Genomic DNA, 18,447 nt, shown 5'->3' on the forward strand with positions numbered 1-18,447 from the left:
CTGATCAAATCAAAGATATTAATCCATTCAGATACTATACTACTAAGGGAGGTGTATGGTGCATCCTGGGACTAACCCTAACTGACACTAAAACCCAACTTACTGTATGTCACCCGCCCAATGATCAGGGGGTTAAATCTTTATTAGGTAATAAACGGCGGGTACCTGACGCTATAAAAAACAAACTAACCAGTGTCACCCGTGACACTAATGTCGTGATCACTGGTGATGGGGCAGTCAGGCGCTTAAAACCTTTATTAGGTAATATATAGGGGTACCCTGCAGATCAGCTTGGGTGCCCCAATAGCAATCTGCTTGCTGTGGGGGCACTCGGCATGTGCTAATATGCAGTATGCTTAAAGGGGTTGTAATGTCAGAAGGTTTTTTATTTTAATGCATTTTATGAGAGCCATTGGCTCAATCAAAGTCAGTTAGCCAATCAGGAGAGAGAGGAGATGGGGCTGAACTGCATCTCTCTGTCTGAATGAACACACAGAGCTGAAGCTCGGCTCAGGTGCCCACATAGAAAGCTGCTTGCTGTGGGGACACTCAACAGGAGGGAGGTGCCAGAAGAGAGACCCGTAAAGAGGAGGATCAGGGGTTCCTCTATGCAGATTCCATTGCAGCAGAACAGGTAAGTATAACATGTTTGTTATTTTTATAGAATAAAAGAGACTTTACAATCATTTTATTGATACATGTATGGATACCATAACACCTGTGGGCATCTTTACAGTTAAAAAGTGCATGACACGCAGTGATGACTTCAATAAAACATTTGAGGCAAAAAAGAAATTGGATTAAAATCAAAACAAATCTAGGTTTAAATTAATTTGTACTATAGGTAGCCAGAGAATTAGGTGACATTAAAAGAGGTCTGAATACGTTGTAACACTAAAGAAAGACTAATAGTCTAGTCTGACCTGTTTCTGATATTTTATGTTGACCACAGACATTAGGAAATAAACTTTTATTATAAAATTGTAACAAGGTTGCATCCTTAAACAATGAATGCTTTTAGTTTTTCCTATTTGCATGTGTACACTCACAGCATATACTGTAACACAAATGAAAGTAAATATATGTTTAAGGACAAACTACAAGTTAAACAAAGGATATACGTTTAATCTTATTTAATGACACATAATGCCTAAGTCTTATTCTCAGGTACCACCCCAGAGTTTGTAATCATTCCCCGGAAAGGTGTGTAATCAGACATTGTGCGACTTAAGATTCATGAGAGTAATTTTACTGTGGCAGTCTGGAGGTAAGAGAGGACGTCTGTGAGGACACTGCAAGATACCTTCCAGAACTATGGGGATTCAAGTGCAGAATGTCTCCAGGGCATTGCTTAACGAAGGCGAGGAGAATGAAATGGTAACTAAAAAACATTGTTTATGTAATTCTATCAATGCATAATGCATTATAACCTCAGCCCTGAACAGCGTTGCTCAAGATACAAAGCTGCTCATTCAATTTAATCCAGTAGTTATTTAAACATGTTCAATCAGGGCTGTATGTATAATTGGGATCTTATCTTGGGAAGGTGAGCTAAAACTTTAATAATAGCTTTATGTTTGTTGTATGTTACCAATCAATTTCCTTTTGGTGGATCCAATAGGTTGTGGGCATGTCCACTTAAAGGACAGTACTCATAGGTTGATTTGTGAGAGGATTTTGTTTGGTAAATCACAAACAACAATGTTTGAAAGTGTACTAACACAAATGTGTATTGTTGCCCATAATGTACAATTAGAATACTTGTTTCAGTTTCAGACCCGAATTGCAAAAATACCAGAAATTTTTCCTGTAATACAATTTTCATACAGTACAGTATTGGGTTCAGCAACATGCTTTTAAGAACCGTAAAACACCTTTATTATTTTATTATTATTATTATTAGTATTATACCAATTAGAAAGGAGATATCGTGAAAATTCAGGAAACAGTCATTTCCATGATAAGATAACATATCAACCTAATACTGAGGTTGGAGTGACCACAAACTTCCTGATCTTCATCTTTGATTTTACTGTATCCATTTCTGGAGACCTCATTTTATTGATAAGATAGAATGAGTCCAGAGATGAGCAACATAAATGGAGAAAGGTCTGAGGGATAAAATATGTCAGGAGACTAATACATAAAGGCTAGCGGAAAGAATGGAAAGAGGAGACATGACTGAAACCCTTTAATACATCAAGGCGGTGAATAAGGTTCAGGAGGGCAGTATTTTAAAATGAAGCTAAGATCAAGAACTCATGACCTCCAACTAGCAGGAGGACATTTTGCTAAAAGAGTAGTAGATACTTAGAATATACCTCCAGCAGAGGTAGTGAGTCAATCAACAGCAAGTGGATTCAGACATGCTTAACTAGTAGCCGACCGCGCACCGTCATTATACGGCGGCAGGTCGGCTCTCCTGGGCGAGAGCCCGTAGCTATACGTCCTATCGTATAGCCGCCACTAGGGGGCGCGTGCGCGCCGCCGGAGGCGCGCGCGCGCGCTCCCCGCTCGCCCCCGACTCCCGTGCGTGTGCCCGGCGGGCGCGATCGCCGCCGGGCACACGCGATCGCTCGGTACAGAGCGGGGAACGGGAGCTGTGTGTGTAAACACACAGCTCTCGTTCCTGTCAGCAGGGGAAATGCTGATTTTCTGTTCATACAATGTATGAACAGAAAATCAGTGTTTCCCCTAGTGAGGCCACCCCCCCCCCCACAGTAAGAACACACCCAGGCATACTTAACCCCTTCCCCGCCCCCTAGTGTTAACCCCTTCACTGCCAGTGGCATTTTTATAGTAATCTAATGCATTTTTATAGCACTGATCGCTATAAAAATGCCAATGGTCCCAAAAATGTGTCAAAAATGTCCGAAGTGTCCGCCATAATGTCGCAATACCGAAAAAAAAATCGCTGATCGCCGCCATTACTAGTAAAAAAAATATTAATAAAAATGCCATAAAAATACCCCCTATTTTGTAAACGCTATAACTTTTGCGCAAACCAATCAATAAACGCTTATTGCGATTTTTTTTACGAAAAATATGTAGAAGAATACGTATCGGCCTAAACTGAGGAAAAAAAATGTTTTTTTATATATTTTTGGGGGATATTTATTACAGCAAAAAGTAAAAAATATTCATTTTTTTCAAAATTGTCGCTCTATTTTTGTTTATAGCGCAAAAAATAAAAAACGCAGAGGTGATCAAATACCACCAAAAGAAAGCTCTATTTGTGGGAAAAAAAGGACGCCAATTTTGTTTGGGAGCCACGTCGCACAACCGCGCAATTGTCTGTTAAAGCGACGCAGTCCCGAATCGCAAAAAGTACTCTGGTCTTTAGGCAGCAATATGTTCCGGGGGGTAAGTGGTTAAGACAAACCTACAAAATAAATAACAATAAATAAAAAAAAAAATGGGCAGACTCAATGCAGCATTTGGTCTTTTTTTTTCTGCTGTTACTCTTTTACATTTCTATGATCTAATGCCCAACACGACATTGGAGCAAGGACGAGGCTGTTTAGCATTAAACTAGGGGGTGATAATTCTTGTTTCAGACTTTTTGACATGTAGCACAGGAAACTGCGGTGGGTCAGAAAATAGATGTATTTACAAGAGTTACCATTTATGCAACCACAATAGTGCTGGTGCTCAGTGATTAGCCCAGTGATGTTGCATGTGGGCAGGAAGAGTGCTCAGTTTTGTGTAAATTTTATCATAATAAACAGAATCTGTTTTATTTCCCTGCATAGGCAAAGTCCAGGTTTTCTTTAAAGCCATGTTTCCTGTCACTTTAAATAGTTTGTTTGGACCAAGCTGGTCCAGGCAAACAATTTTCTTCACTAAGTGCTGCAGGGTCTCTAAGCACTGTATGAACTGTATGTGTCTGTGAATGCATAAAAAGCTTCCTCTGATTGGCCAAGTTGGAGAGTGTGATGTCATCAGTCCACATCTCCACCTCAACCAATCAAAGGAAGCTTTGTATTCATTCACAACAAATTGCCTTTGAATGGCTGAGCGCTGCTCCGACCATCTCTTCAGGGTCCAGTGGTCCACCCCAATCCATACCGGGCCTTTGGGTCTGGTAAGGATTAAGAGGGACCCCACACAAAATCATGGTGTCTCCCCAAAATCCTTATCAGGCCCTTGGCTATTGATTTAACGAGGGACCCTATGACAATTTTTTTTAAATGGCTTAGCCTCCCCCAGAATCCATACCTAACCCTTATCTGAGCATGCAGCCTGGTAGGGCAGGAAAGGGGTGGGGACAAGCATGTGCCCCCCTTCCTAAGCCATACCAGGTCACATGTTACCAAACATGGAGGGCACCTTGCCAGGGAGGGATACCCCTGGCAAAGCACCTTGTCCCCATATTAATGAGAACAAGTGCTTCTTCCCCACAACCTTGACCCTGGCTGTGGGGGGGGGGGGTATTATCAGAATCTAAAAGCCCCCTTTAATTATAAGGGGCTCTAGATCCTGACCCCCACCCCAAGTGAATGAGCCACTAGAAAATGAAATTTTAAAAACAAATGTCCACCAAAGTACATCCATTGTCTATCACGTTTTCCAGTGATGTAGGTCCATGTCAATCATAATGAACAACAACCACCGAGCTGCATGAAAAAACTCTGCAGTCCACTGACACCCGACTGATCCCATCGCTTGTCGGTGCCGCTGATGAAGTAAAAAAGGGGGCTGGGACATGTCCATATTTGATCAATGATGTCATAAAGGGCTGGTTCACCCAATGATATCATTGGCCATATATGAACATGTTCATATTCGGTCAGTGATGTCATAAGGGGGCAGGGTAACCCGGTGACCCTATATCTTTGTTTACTTCAGCAGAGCTGTCATTTGGAGTCGACAAGCAATGGTCGGGTGTTGTTGGTGGGCGACGCGTTTTTTCATTTTGTGCAAGTCAGGGGCTGTCATTTATCATGATTGACACAGACCTACATCACTGGAGGATGTGCTGGATGATGTGCTGGATGATGGATTTACATAAATGGATTTTTTTTTAAAATTAAGGACTTGTCAAAAACTGTTTTGTGCTTTTATTTACAATTGACATTCTTTACTGAATGAGTAGTGGTATTATGTATCCCATACTCATTCTAATGGAGAGACAGTATCTGAGGTCCCCCCAATTGTTAAAGGGGGTTTCCAGATTCAGATAAGCCCCCTGCCTGCTGACTGCCACAACCACTGGGCCAGGGTTGTGGGGAAGAGGTCACTGTCGTCATCAACAGGGAGACAAGGGGCTTTGTTGGTGGAGGCCCTCACCATGTTGAAGGAATGTGGCCCGGTATGCTTAAGAAGGGGAGGGTGCAAGCTCACTCCCCCCTTTTTATGCCATTTAAAAAAAAGGTTTTGGCATGGGGTTCCACCAGACCTAAAAGCCTGGTATGGATTTTGATAGAGACCCCATGCATTTTAAAAAAATTTGGGGTCCCTCTTAAAAAGTTATACCGTCAGCTGTGAATCCCCTGGCTGACAGCAGGGATGAGTCATTGGTTGTTAGGACGCCAGTGGATGCAACCAATAAGACTTATCCTTGCTGGCTGACAGCAGGTAGGAGTCCCGGGTGGATGCAAACACAAATGTAAAAATAGACACCGTCCTTTTACATCCATTTAGATCCATTCAAGTCTTGTTCTGTCTGAAAAGAACAGAATTATGCCTCGTAAACACGATCAGGCTTTTAAAGTGGTATTAAACCCAAACAGTGGCATACCAAGTGGGGGGTGGGCCGGCCCGGGTGGCACATACTGGGGGTGTCAGGCCGGGGGTGTGGGGTGACACCCATCAGCAGGGCCCAGGGAAACACCACTGTACCAACGATCCCCTTCTCTCACGCCCACAGGTTGTCTGAGTGGCTCTTAGCAGCCCCGCTGTATCACACAGCCGAGCAGTATGAAGCTGCCTCTCCTCCTCTCTGATTATGTCTACACAGGGAGAGTGGACCTGCTGTGCATGTCCCGCTCTGATCTCAGGTATATTATGGGTCCATCTGTCAGCAGGGGGGTCTGCACTGAAAGGGGTCTGCACTGAATGGGGGGTCTGCACTGAATGGGAGTCTGCACTTAAGGGGGGTCTGCACTGAATGGAGGAGTCTGCACTGAAGAGGGAATCTGCACTGAATGGGGGGGGGGGTCCAGAGCTGGGGGGTCTGCACTGAAGGGGGTCTGCACTGAATTGGGGGTCTGCACTGAAGGGGGGTCTGCACTGAATGAGGGGGGACTGCACTGAATGAGGGGGGACTGCACTGAAGGGGGTCCAGAGCTGTGGGGGGCTGTATAATTTAAAAGGGTCCAGAGCTGTGGGGGGCTGTATAATATAAAGGGGTCCAGAGGTGCAGGGTGCTGTGTAATGTAAAGGGGTGCAGAGGGCTGTGTAATGTAAAGGGGTCCATAGATGCAGGGTGCTGTGTAATGTAAAGGGATCCAGAGGTGCAGTTGTGGAGAGGGGTACACAGTAGTGGCAAAGAGATATTGTCGCTGGATGCAGAGGTATGCAGGGGGCACAGTGGGGTGTTTTTACATTTTAACACGGGGGTTGCCAGATATTGGATCCGCCCCCGTTGCCAAATGATCTAGCTACACCCCTGAACCCAAAAGCAACAATTTATAATATTGCAGCTTACCAATTCTTAGATGTGATGGCTGCAATTGTTTTCTTTTTTAGGCTTTCTTTCTTCTATTTTAATTTCAATAAGTTTTTATTAAAAATTGTATGGTTAAGAATACAATACAGGACACTGGATTGTACATAACAAATAAGGAAGGTATAATAACATAGTAGCTTTGTCAGCAATGCTCTTGCCATCCACTAATAAGTTTGAGCAGCAGAACTGTTACAGAAGGAGATTAACTTAACAGTACACTCACTGCGTGTGTATCCGCCCAGGTCCGAACCATATATGGAAAAATTACAATACTAGACTTTTTAGTTTTTACTTTTGTATCCCTCATCATACCAAGTAGACCATGAGGACCACTCTTCCTGAGCTGCACAGAGGCAACCCTTGCTGGAAGCAAACATACATTCATACTCTTTATGTGACAGAGTGAGGGTTACTACTTTATAGTAGGAGGGACAGGAATTAGACAGCCAGTTGCGGGTGATGGTCTCTTTCTTCTATTTTCATTTGGTGATCTATCAAGTAAGTCTGTTGTTTTTCAACAGAACAAGCTCTCCTGCAAATGTATCAGTTACAGGTTTGAGATAATTCATTTACCACTGAAAGGGGTGCTTACAAAGATCAGCTTGTATTTACTTATGGAAAACCTTTAACTCAAAAGGAAAAAAAAGCTGTTGCTGAACCTGCTTATAAAGTGATAACTGGAGTTTGGCTTTAATTTGTTAGTGCATCTAAATCTTCTAGTATATCTAACACTACCTTCTCCCAAGATTAATGCTACTGTCCAAAGTTGCCCCCCCCCCTCATGCTCCTTCATCCAGAGGGTAGGCACTCTAATACAGGAGGTGTGTTACTAGCCAGATAATCAGGTGAAAACAGAGGGAAAAATACCTCAAATATAAAACTGATACAGCCACCACATCTAATGATTGGTAAGCTAATATATTACATTACTTGTGAATGGGTAGCAGCTATACAGTCTGACAAGAACATTTAAAAAATAACACTTAAGAATCACTTAGAAACTATCCAATGGCTTGTGTTGGGTCAGGCAGTATTTCTTATTTTTAGCACTCATAGCTGAAAATAACAGTTATGATAGCAAATGTAGCCAGGTGCTGGACTACAGAAATATGGAGAAAGAGAAATTGATTTTTGTTCTTTTCACCCTCTACTGTGATGCTGATATTATGCTGCACTATCCCCTCCAGCAAGTAGGAGGAAAGATAAAGCCAAGCCAGCTTATAGACTTCATTGCAGAAAGTTGAGAATCGTGGAAACTGGTTTGAGATGGCGGCCATATAATAGAGCTTATTATCTTTACCAAACCTATACAGCATGCCAGTTTACTGAAACTGTTGTTAAGTGCACCAACGCTTCATAAAGGGGCCCCAATGATAGCCGGCAGAAGTACAACATAAAGGACTGATTCTCCTATAAAACCATCCTGCAAGTCCCCTTTGTGCCGATCTCCTAGCATATTCGCCATCAATGCACTTTGGCAGTATAGTTCCTGTATTCAGTAAATCAAGCTTTATTACTGCTCACTGCTGCACTTTAGGTGACCTTGCTACTATTTATGCTGATCTGGATGCCAGGTGTCATGCCTAGTCCTTATTACCAATCACCATGTATGCCTAACTGTGCTGTTACCATTGTTGATCCACTTATATGCTTACTTTGTTACTAACAATATCAGGAGACAATATATTAATTTTTCCTTTACTAACTGGTCAGTGCCTGTTACTTTGATACTGCTGGGTACTAAGTATTACTCAGTGATTTTCTGTGATTTGCATGCCTCGTACACTCAACCTAATGTGTCAGAGGAACTGAGGTTCCTTAGGAGGAGGACCCATTCTATCCAACGGCTCCTGTGGAGTAGCTCTATTCAAATAATGATTATTATAGTGTAATGATTTGACCCATAGTTTCACAACACAATAATACATTGCCACTTGGCTGTCAAACTACCTTAAAAACACTGAAAGGCTTAAAGTAAAATACAGTTACATAACTATTCAACCTTTTCACAATATTTCAATGTTTACAAAAAGTTTTAAAAATTCACCTTTCTCTAAAGTGGTACATGCCGAGACATTGGTCACTTGTTCTTTAATCAATGGAGAGGGCCTGATCACATGAACTGATACATCACCCTCTAAAATCCTTTGGCAGAGATCATGACATTATTATGTAGACCAGGGATATGCAATTAGTGGACATCCAGCTGTTGTAAAACTACAAGTCCCATCATGCCTCTGCCTCTGGGTGTCATGCTTGTGGCTGTCAGGGTCTTGCTTTGCATCATGGGACTTGTAGTTCTGCAACAGCTGGAGTTCTGCTAATTGCATATCCCTGATGTAGACCATGGGTGCTCAATCTGTGGCCCTCCAGCTGTTGTGGAACTACAAGTCCCCTGAGGTATTGCAAGGCTGACATTTAAAAGCGTGACTCCCAAAGGCAGAGGCAATATGGAAACTGTAGTTCTGCAATAGCTGGAGGGACACAGGCTGACAATCCATGGTCTAGATGTTGGACCTGTGGTCAGGTACCCACGGGATTTGGACTCTCCCTCCTAATAAGGAACCTTGAAGGTACATTTTTGGGGACTTAAAAGTTTTAAGGATAAATGTAAATCTTAGTAATCTAAAAAAATTAACTCTAGATGCTTTGGTGAAATATCAGCAGGGGAATCTGTGCAGAACATGGAGATTAGGGTGTGCCCAGGCACATCGGGAAAACCCCCTATAGCATACTGAAAGTAAGGGGGCGCTACATACTCCCCCCACTTGAAACGACACTGTCCCCAGTGTCCTAAAGCATTCGAGCCCGAATGCTAGCCTGATACCTGCTAACCAGACAGAGAAAAAAAAAGGAAAAGAAGGAAGGACAGAATTCACACATTGTATTGCAATATTTAAATGGCATAAGACATACAACATACACAACCCTATATATCTAGCTGCCCATTCTCCGCAGTGTTGATAGTAGGTGGGTCCAGAAAAAAAACCTGTATAGGAAAAAGAATGCAAAAAAAACCATACAAAATACATATCCTAAGATATCAAATATATCCTGATATTTATTTACAACCTCCAAGGTCAGGATTGAAGCTGTACACTCGAGCCTGAGCGCAAAGCTTCCTTCCCTTCAAATGTTTCAGTATAAGTGCTGTAAGGAAAAATATACTGATGCAAGAAATATGAAAAAATTTTTTTTGCAAAGCAACGGTGCAGAACACTGCCCCTAGTGGTCAGTGCGCTGGTACTGCAGCAGTTCAAATTTCAAAGGTGAAGAAGTGGCAGCAAAGGGAAGTAAAAAAGTTATTTTCCTCGCTGAATTCTCTCCAAAGCTGCGGTAAAGAGGTTTACAAGGTCCCACTCTAACTGACTGAACCCAAACCCCTCCCAAGAGTCCTTCACACGAAAGTCTATGTGGATCTGGAGGAGCAATGGGGAAAGGGGAAACTGGGAGGAAAGTTCAAAACAGAGTGGGGGCATACTTGTCCGTAACATCCCTTCAGGTGAGTGCCTATGTCAGGCAGCACAACAAAACTCACTCGGGCATATAGGAGAAAGGGGCGGTAACACAGACATCGGGCGTCCGCATAGGACGGCATGTCCCGGGTTGGAGGAGCCGTGAGTCAAATAAATCACACAACACGAACTCACCAGCTCCTCAAAGCAGACACGCAGTGCTCGGTCCACAAGAAGCACTCCGGACAGGGCGCTTCTTCTTCTTTCTCCTCGTTGAGGACCAAAATCCCCCAAAGCCCTGTTGTTCAGGAAACCGTGGCTCGAAGAGATGGTCAGGCAGGTCATTACCATCTGTCTGTGATTCGCTTGACCAAAACTCGGGATCGGAGGAATCCTCCGCTCCAGCAGGGAGGTAGTTGAAGGCCTTGGTTGGGGCAGTGGCTGGATCAGGCCGATGTGATTTTCTCCACACGTCCCAATCAATTGGCCGGGAAGGCCTTTCTCCCGTAGCGATACACCTGATGGAGGCTGCGCCGATGGAGACGGCCTCGTGGAGGGTCTCGGCCTCCACGCATGCTGCGCGGGCCACACAGTCACTGAAATTCCCCATCCCGTCCAGCGGGCTTACCTTCTGAGGGTGGGAGAGTAAGGCAGCCGGAAATGAAGTCTTAGTGGACAGGACAGTGGTACTTCCATCACTCGGGGCCTCCGACGCCACGTTCTCCTCAGAGGGGAGAGTTTCCGGCCATGGGGCCTCCACCTCCGCGGTGACCTCTCCCGAGTAACGATCCACCCGGTAATCTTTCGGGAGACCGACAGACGGGACGACATCGAATAGAAGTGCCCGGCACCCACGACACCAGGAAAAGGGCAGGAGGCAGACAGCCAACTCCTGGCACCAATGGCAGGCCAGGCCCAGCATTTCCATCCCTTCGTAGGACAGTAGGACAGCCGTATGCCTGTGTCTGTCATGGTTACTCCGTGCGGGACAATCACAGAGGGTATCCCGGGTGTGGTTATCGGGCGTCTCAGCCCAGCAGGGGCAGCAAGGTTTGACATTTCAGCAGACATCTCTTTCACGATCCGTCCTCCACTTAGGAAATGGTAATTCTGGCGAATTGGCGCGAAAATGGGCGTTTCCTGCTCTCTTGGCACGAAATCCCACTGCACGTCTCACGCAGGGGAGGGTGGCTCCTCCCACTTGGAAGAACTTGTCCTGACACGTTGTTGGCGCGTGCCGTGCTGGATGTACACCCAAGCTTAGCGATGCAGGGTTAACTCCCTCGCTGCCGGACAGTTCAAAAACACGATACCGAACACTTTTCGCTCTCCAATAAATTATCACTCACTTTTCTTGTTGCCAACGGTAACAGCCGAATCCCGGACGAGCCCCCACGTGTAGCGCTACCCCTGAAGGAGCTGCTGATTTGTTGTTGGGATCGACATATTAAGTTGCCTTGGTGTGGTCTAGGGGTGTAGTTGGAGAACAAAGTAGTGAGCGAAGGTCCAGACAGTGAATAGAAGTTTTCCAATGCTTTATTTCCAGGCCAACACGGCCAACATAAGAGAGGGAGAAAACTTTGCAGTATCAGGCCTGGATATGAACCGAGCAATCCTGCTCGCAGTAGTATCAAATTATTGTTCATCGCCACTCTATACAGAATGGGTGAAGTGCCCCCGGACAGACCCCTATCCCAAGCCTGGCAGCCGAGGTGTCACCCCAGATTACTGGGAGGAACAGGTCTCTCTCACAGGCCTGGCTCTAGGGCCTCTGCCACAGGCCTATTATTTTAAGCGAACTGAGTAGATGAATGGAGCGAATCCTCCCAGTAGATTTCAACAAAGGTCACCGGATGACAGCAAAACGTAACTGTCAGCATTCCGGTCACTAGATCCCTGATTGGTTCGTTCAAGCCCTGTTGGACAACCTGCCTCCGGGTTCTCCTCAAGCCGACCCCCCAATCGAACGGCACCCAGCCTGGGATCCTCTCAATAGAACTGGGGATCCAGTAAGTCACTGGAATCCCCTTTTTCCTCCGAATGAGGTTCTGTGTAGCTTGTCATTTTGGCCAGGTGGGCTGCGCTGGCGGGGTCCATGGATGCGCGCACCCTGAAGGTGGATACCGCACCTGGAACCAGGACCCGCAAAGATTTTTTAGCACATGACCCCTGTCACAGATATACTCTCCCCCAGCATGCCCCGTGAGGGAAAACTCTTTTAATTGGCTGCTGGGGAAAACTTGCTCTGCCAGAACCCCTCTGGTGCCAACTGCTGGCCAGGGATTGCACCGCATCCCTGGAGTACAGGCTGACCCAGTGGACATTTCTGGAATGACAGAAAGTCCCAATTTAGTAAATTGTGAATGGGAGCAAACTAACTGTCCCATTCCCCACTAACTTTAGCGTAGTGCCCATACTGAAAGTAAGGGGGCGCCACACAAGTGTAGCTCCAGCTAAAAAAAAAAATATTTGTAATCTTTTTGGATAGCATAGGGAAGGGTTAATACCCCTGTAACATTTGTTTTGCTGTCTGTGGCCCTGTTTAGAAGATTTTACCACACTTTCTGTGCCAATGACAATTGGATTTTGAAAGTTTTGGGTTGTTTTGGAAACCTTGATGATAAAGCATCAGTGGAGACACATTTTTCCCACAATGACTCTTACAAGAGTGAATTTCCCTTCCTAGGGGTAGATTTCCTCTCACTTCCTGTTGTCTCCCTCCGTTTGTAAGTAGGAGTCGTTTGTAAGTCTGATGTTTGTAACTAGGGGACCGCCTGTAATGTGATTAGTTACACAGACTAAAGTTTCAACTTTATTTACTTACGTGTTTCTGCAAACACAGTACTACAGTTACATCCTTGTAGTGTACCTGCCTAATCTCTTCATTGAGTCCTTGCTGGAAAGATTTCTTTTCACTTACTGTCAGTTTAAAGGGGACACAAAAGGGTTTGTATAGGAATTTTTTTTCTTATATTAATAGCTTCCTTTACCTTAATGCAGTGCTGTTTTCATGTCCTCATTATTCGTTTTTGCTCTCAAGTTGCTGTAATTCTTCTCTGATCTCCACACTTCCTGGTTGTCTGTTTCCTGATAACACAGTACTGGGAGCTTTCTCTCTGTGGTCACTAATCAAGGAGTGTGATTACTGTGTGTCTAAAACCCCTCAGCACCAATCAGTTTCGTTTTCCAAACCATCACTGCCCTGTATTGGCTCTGTGGCTCTGTACATCACAGAAGCAGGAAACAACATGCAAAAACAAAACTAGAAACTACAGGTATATTATATGATTGATTTTTATCTATTTTTAATCATTTTTAAAAGGAATCAGTTAACTATTATGTCTCTATACCCTGTAAACAGTCATTTCAGCAAAAAAAAAAAAAATGTTTTCTTTACAACTCCTTTAACAGCAAGATATATGAGAAAAAAGGTTTGAGACTTTGTGTGAAGTATGGAGCTGGGGAGGCAACACAACATAATAATACTAATGATGATGTCTGGTGGGTAAACCATATTTGCTGATGTGATTGCGTTGCTTTTTATTCATGATTACAAGCGCTTGTTTAACTCTTCCTAAATGTGAGTGTTCCCAATTTTCTTTACATTAAACTTAGTATACCTATGGGTTTACACATTATGGCCCGGATTCACGTAGAGCGGCGCATCTTTAGACCGGCGTAGCGCATCTCATATGCGCTACGCCGACGTAAATCAGTGAGGCTAGAACAGTATTCACAAAGCACTTGCTCCCAAACTTGCGCCGGCGTAACATAAATTGGCCGGCGTAAGCCTGCCTAATTCAAAGTAGGAAGGTAGTGGGCGTGATCTATTAAAATGAAGCGTGACCCCATGTAAATGAAGGGCCGAACGAACGGCGCATGCTTAGAATCACGTCGCATATACTCCCTAAGATACGACTGCTCAATGCCTACGACGTGAGCGTAACCTACGCCGTACGACTTACGTAAACGACGTAAAATACGACGGCTGTTCCGACGTCCATACCTTTGCATGGGATGCGCCTCCTATATGGTGGTTTAACTTTACGCTGGACGTACGCCTCAGTCATTTGCATATTCGACACGTAAATCACTGGAAGCGCCCCTTGCCGCCAGCGTAAATATGCGCCCAAGATACGACGACGTAGGAGACTTACGTCGGTCGGATGGAGCCAAAATTCAGGCATATCTTATTTCAAGCATCAGGCGCATAGATACGACGGCACATCAGTGAACTTACGCGGCTTATCAGAAGATACATTGGCGTAAGTCTTTCTGAATCTGGCTATATGTGGAGTTTTTTGTTTCCTTCTCGGTTATTCTGCATGTTACAAGGTTAAAGGCACATCCCACGAGACTTGTGGACGCTGGTCTTTTTAAACGGGGCCCGTTTGCAGCCCTGTTCAGTATATGAAAGCATCTCCCATCTCGGCATAAACCATACGGATGATCCATCCTCTGGTGTTTAAACCACAAACCTTGGCGTCTCATTGGGCATACGCCCATTTGGGTTCATTTGTTACGGTAAGCCTTCTTGTAATCGGTGGCGGCTGTCTTTCACAACTATTTATGTCTTAAAGGGCTATAATTTTCCTATTAGATTCAGTCTTATCATATATGATCACAACTTTTCAGTTTTTGCACTATATGGACTCTTTTCACGGATATTATTAATATATAATATATATATATATATAAATATATATACAGGGCTTTTTTTCAGGGGGAACTTGGGGGAACTCAGTTCCACCACCTCTGGCTCAGACCCTTTGGTGCCTGCTCACCACAATCACTTGTAAACACAGAAGTCTGGTTTCTGTGTTTACAAGTGACAGCTTTGTAACCCCCCTGAACTCTGCACTCTGTATGTAATGCAATTCTGGTATGTAATGCCCCTTTTAAGACCCTTCTATTGTTTGTGAAATCTGAATGGGTCGTGGTTGAGTTCCTGCACCTATTTTCTAAGAAAAAAAGCTCTGTGTGTATATATATATATATATATATATATATATATATATATATATATATATATATATATATATATATATATATATATATATATATATAAATGATAATTATTTCTGTTCATAGATTTATATAATATGAGCACTAACAGTCATTGAATTCTGTAGCCTTGCAGAATTTTTTTCACTACCGCTGCACAATTGTTATTTTCACTAGGCTAAATACATGCAAGCCTAATTACATTTGGTTTACAAACACTTTAATCACTACACTACACTATTATTGATACCAAAGAAATGTGTCACACAGCTTGCAATTATTATTTTTGATAATATCAACATATTTATTTGTGCATTTAATTTATCTGTTTCTGACCTCTCCTTCACATCAGAAAACGTTAAAAAGTTTACATCATCTTAATAAATGGTTCATTCTCATGTAATGACTAAACTATGAGGCTGGGTTCACACTATTGTGAATTGGAATTGTTTCCTCCCATCCAATTTGCATGTCAGGAGATTGTGACTGACTCTCTATGGAGCCGGTTTACACATCTCCAGGGCGGCTCCAGTACGAATTGCACAGGAGTTTTGTGCATCTTCTGGTCTGTTTCAGCCAATAACTGGGGCTGAAATCGGACCTGAAACGGTGAATGGGGACACAACGGAACCCTGCTGTAAAACGCTCCGTGCTGCAGTGTGAACCCAGCCTAAAAATAAATATTTGTAAACTCACAGGACAGGCCATTGAAGATAATATGTTTCTATATATCTCTAGTCAGGGCTCCCCATAGTACACCAAAACAGAAAACCACTATGTAAATCATATAACATAGTGAGTGTTTATTATTATATTTGTATGCTGTTGTAGGAAATTTGACATAATTGCAAAACATGAACATATTCAAAACAAAGTCAAACAAATTACTCATAGGCATTACAGCATAAGCTCAGTCAAGTGTGCATAGTAACCAATCAGCTTCTAACTTCAGCGTGTTCATTAAAGCTTTGACAATAAAACCTGGAAGAAGATTGGTTACTATGCACAGCTGCACCAGATGCTATGTGCACCAGTTTTAGTAAATCTCTGTATGAGTTGCTAAAGGTAACAGCCAACAGACACAATCAGGTTTCGATAGGCACAAGTGCTCAGACAGACAGGCAAAGAAACAGCAATCAAGTGTGGTACCAAATATAGAGCTATAGAGGAGGAAGTGTAGACTGACGGGCAAGAGATCAAGGCAGGTGGCAGACAGAAGCTGGGTCAGACAAGCTAGGAGACGAAACTGGCAAGAGACAGAAGTACAGTTTGATATTTGTTCATTCACTAGTAAAGTTTCCCAGAGTTGCACTCTGTAGCAAGTAATAGAGGGGCAAGCGATGCGGAGCAAAAAGTGATGACAGGGTGTTAAGTGAGAGGATTAGGGATGAGCTTCGTATTCGAGTCGAACTCATGTTCGACTCGAACATCGTATGTTCGATCGTTCGTCGAAATACGAACAAAACGGGTCGTTCGCGCCAAATTCGAGTTACGTTTCACAGACCATAATTCACTGCGGCATCGCTGGCTGATGATTGGCCAAGCATGCACTATGACCCGCATGCTTGGCCAATCACAGCTTGCAAAAAACGGAGAGCCATAATTGGCCAAAGCCAGGGTGGCTTTGGCCAATTATGGCTCAGGGGGTTTAGTACACGGCCCACACTATAAAAGGCCGCCTGCAGGTCAGCCTTGTGAAGTGTGTTGTGGTGGTTAAGAGAGGACAGAGAGAGTGTCATTTTTTGCAGGTAGATAGAGCAGGGAGGCAGGCTAGTCAGTTAATGTTACAGTGTGTAGAGGATATATATACATCCCAGGTGTTGTACATATATCTATACACTGTATAGTTTAGCTAGATCAGTTCTTCCTAATTTACTGGCAGGCAGGTGATTGTGCTAGCTGCAGTATTCTTACGTGGTTTATTGCCTGTGTCCTCTGTAGTTTGCACCTAAAGCTACTTCGTGTGTACTGGCCATGTGCTCTGTAGTTTGCACCTAAAGCTACTTGGTGTATACTGGCCGTGTGATCTGTAGTTTGCACCTAAAGATTCAGGAGCAGTGATTTTAATGATGCTTAAATAAAAACATAAAAAAAATGCCTTTAAATATTGTACCTGCTGGGTGTCTATAGTATGCCTGTGAAAACGTCTTTGAGAACCCGGGTCTTGCCCGAGGGAACATGTATCAATGGAATAAAAGTTTTAAAAACGGTCGTTTTTTCAGGAGTCCTGAAAAAAACAACAGTTTTTAAAACTTTTTTCCCATTGATACATGTTCCCTGGGGCAAGACCCGGGTTCTCAAAGACGTTTTATGACAATAACTTGCATATTAGGCTTTAAAATGAGCACTTTTGAATTCGAACGTTCGAGTCCCATAGACGTCAATGGGGTTCTAAATGTTCGCGCGAACGTTCGGTCCGTTCGAAGGTTCTGGTGCGAACCGAAGGGGGGGGGGTGTTCGGCTCATCCCTAGAGAGGATCATATGATTGGGGATCATAAGACAAAGATAATGGATGCAGGAGAGAAGTATATATTGAGAAGAAGGAAGACCGGGAAAGAAAAAAAAAGCAAGGGGGTAGCCAGGCAGGACGGTAAGTTGATGCTATGATCTTCTGTCAGATCATCATTTTGAAATATATTTTTAGATATGCAAAAAGTGGTGAAGTTTGTAAGTAGGATGTGTGCTAACCAGAAGTCCTATGTTTTTTTAACTCTTCTAAGTGATGCCGACATTTTCCTTTATACAATGCCAAGATTCACCTGATCTTTGAGTTGAATTCCTCACAGGGAAAGATATTTTGTTCAAGGCCTTGGTGATTTTCTGTTTTTCAGCTATAAAATGTATGGCAACTAGTGACAATGATTGTTAGTAAACCTAACAAACATGCTTTACATTTAACAGAGCTTCATCTGTTCATCTGTTTCACATACTATATTTTATATGGTTATTTATGAGTAATTAATGTTCATTAATATTATTGAAGATATGCATACAATATTTTTAACAACATTTTTTTTTATTATTATTTATAAAGGAAATATTTGGATACAGAACTGTGAAGTGGAAGAAAGTACTTTGCATTGCTGTACAAGTGCTTACTTTAGGATTGCTTTGGCTTCTATTTTACTGGAAACCTGACTGGAATGTCTGGGCTTTCTGCATACCATGTACTCTGGAAGAGGCTGATGTTGTGTTTCTTAGAGCGACAGTAAGTAATTTGAGATTGTATTATTTTTCTAATAGTTATGAGTGACAATACACAGTTCATTAATACTGTAATACAGGTAATCAAGTCATAGATCTTAGTACTAGAATCC

At 43.2% G+C, this 18,447-nt stretch overlaps 1 protein-coding gene across 1 annotated transcript in view; it reads left to right on the plus strand.

Moving 5' to 3' along the window:
* The first annotated feature begins 1,193 nt into the window (after positions 1–1,193).
* Positions 1,194–18,447, plus strand: part of LOC120936831 (probable cation-transporting ATPase 13A4) — a 112,372-nt gene continuing 95,118 nt past the window's right edge. Inside the window, exons 1-2 of the mRNA XM_040349531.1 lie at positions 1,194–1,377; positions 18,165–18,338. Of these exons, the coding sequence (XP_040205465.1) occupies positions 1,315–1,377; positions 18,165–18,338 (237 nt within the window). The 5' untranslated portion in view covers positions 1,194–1,314. The remainder of the gene's footprint in view (positions 1,378–18,164; positions 18,339–18,447) is intronic.

Source organism: Rana temporaria, chromosome 4 (assembly GCF_905171775.1).
Source record: "Rana temporaria chromosome 4, aRanTem1.1, whole genome shotgun sequence".
Taxonomy (NCBI): domain Eukaryota; kingdom Metazoa; phylum Chordata; class Amphibia; order Anura; family Ranidae; genus Rana; species Rana temporaria.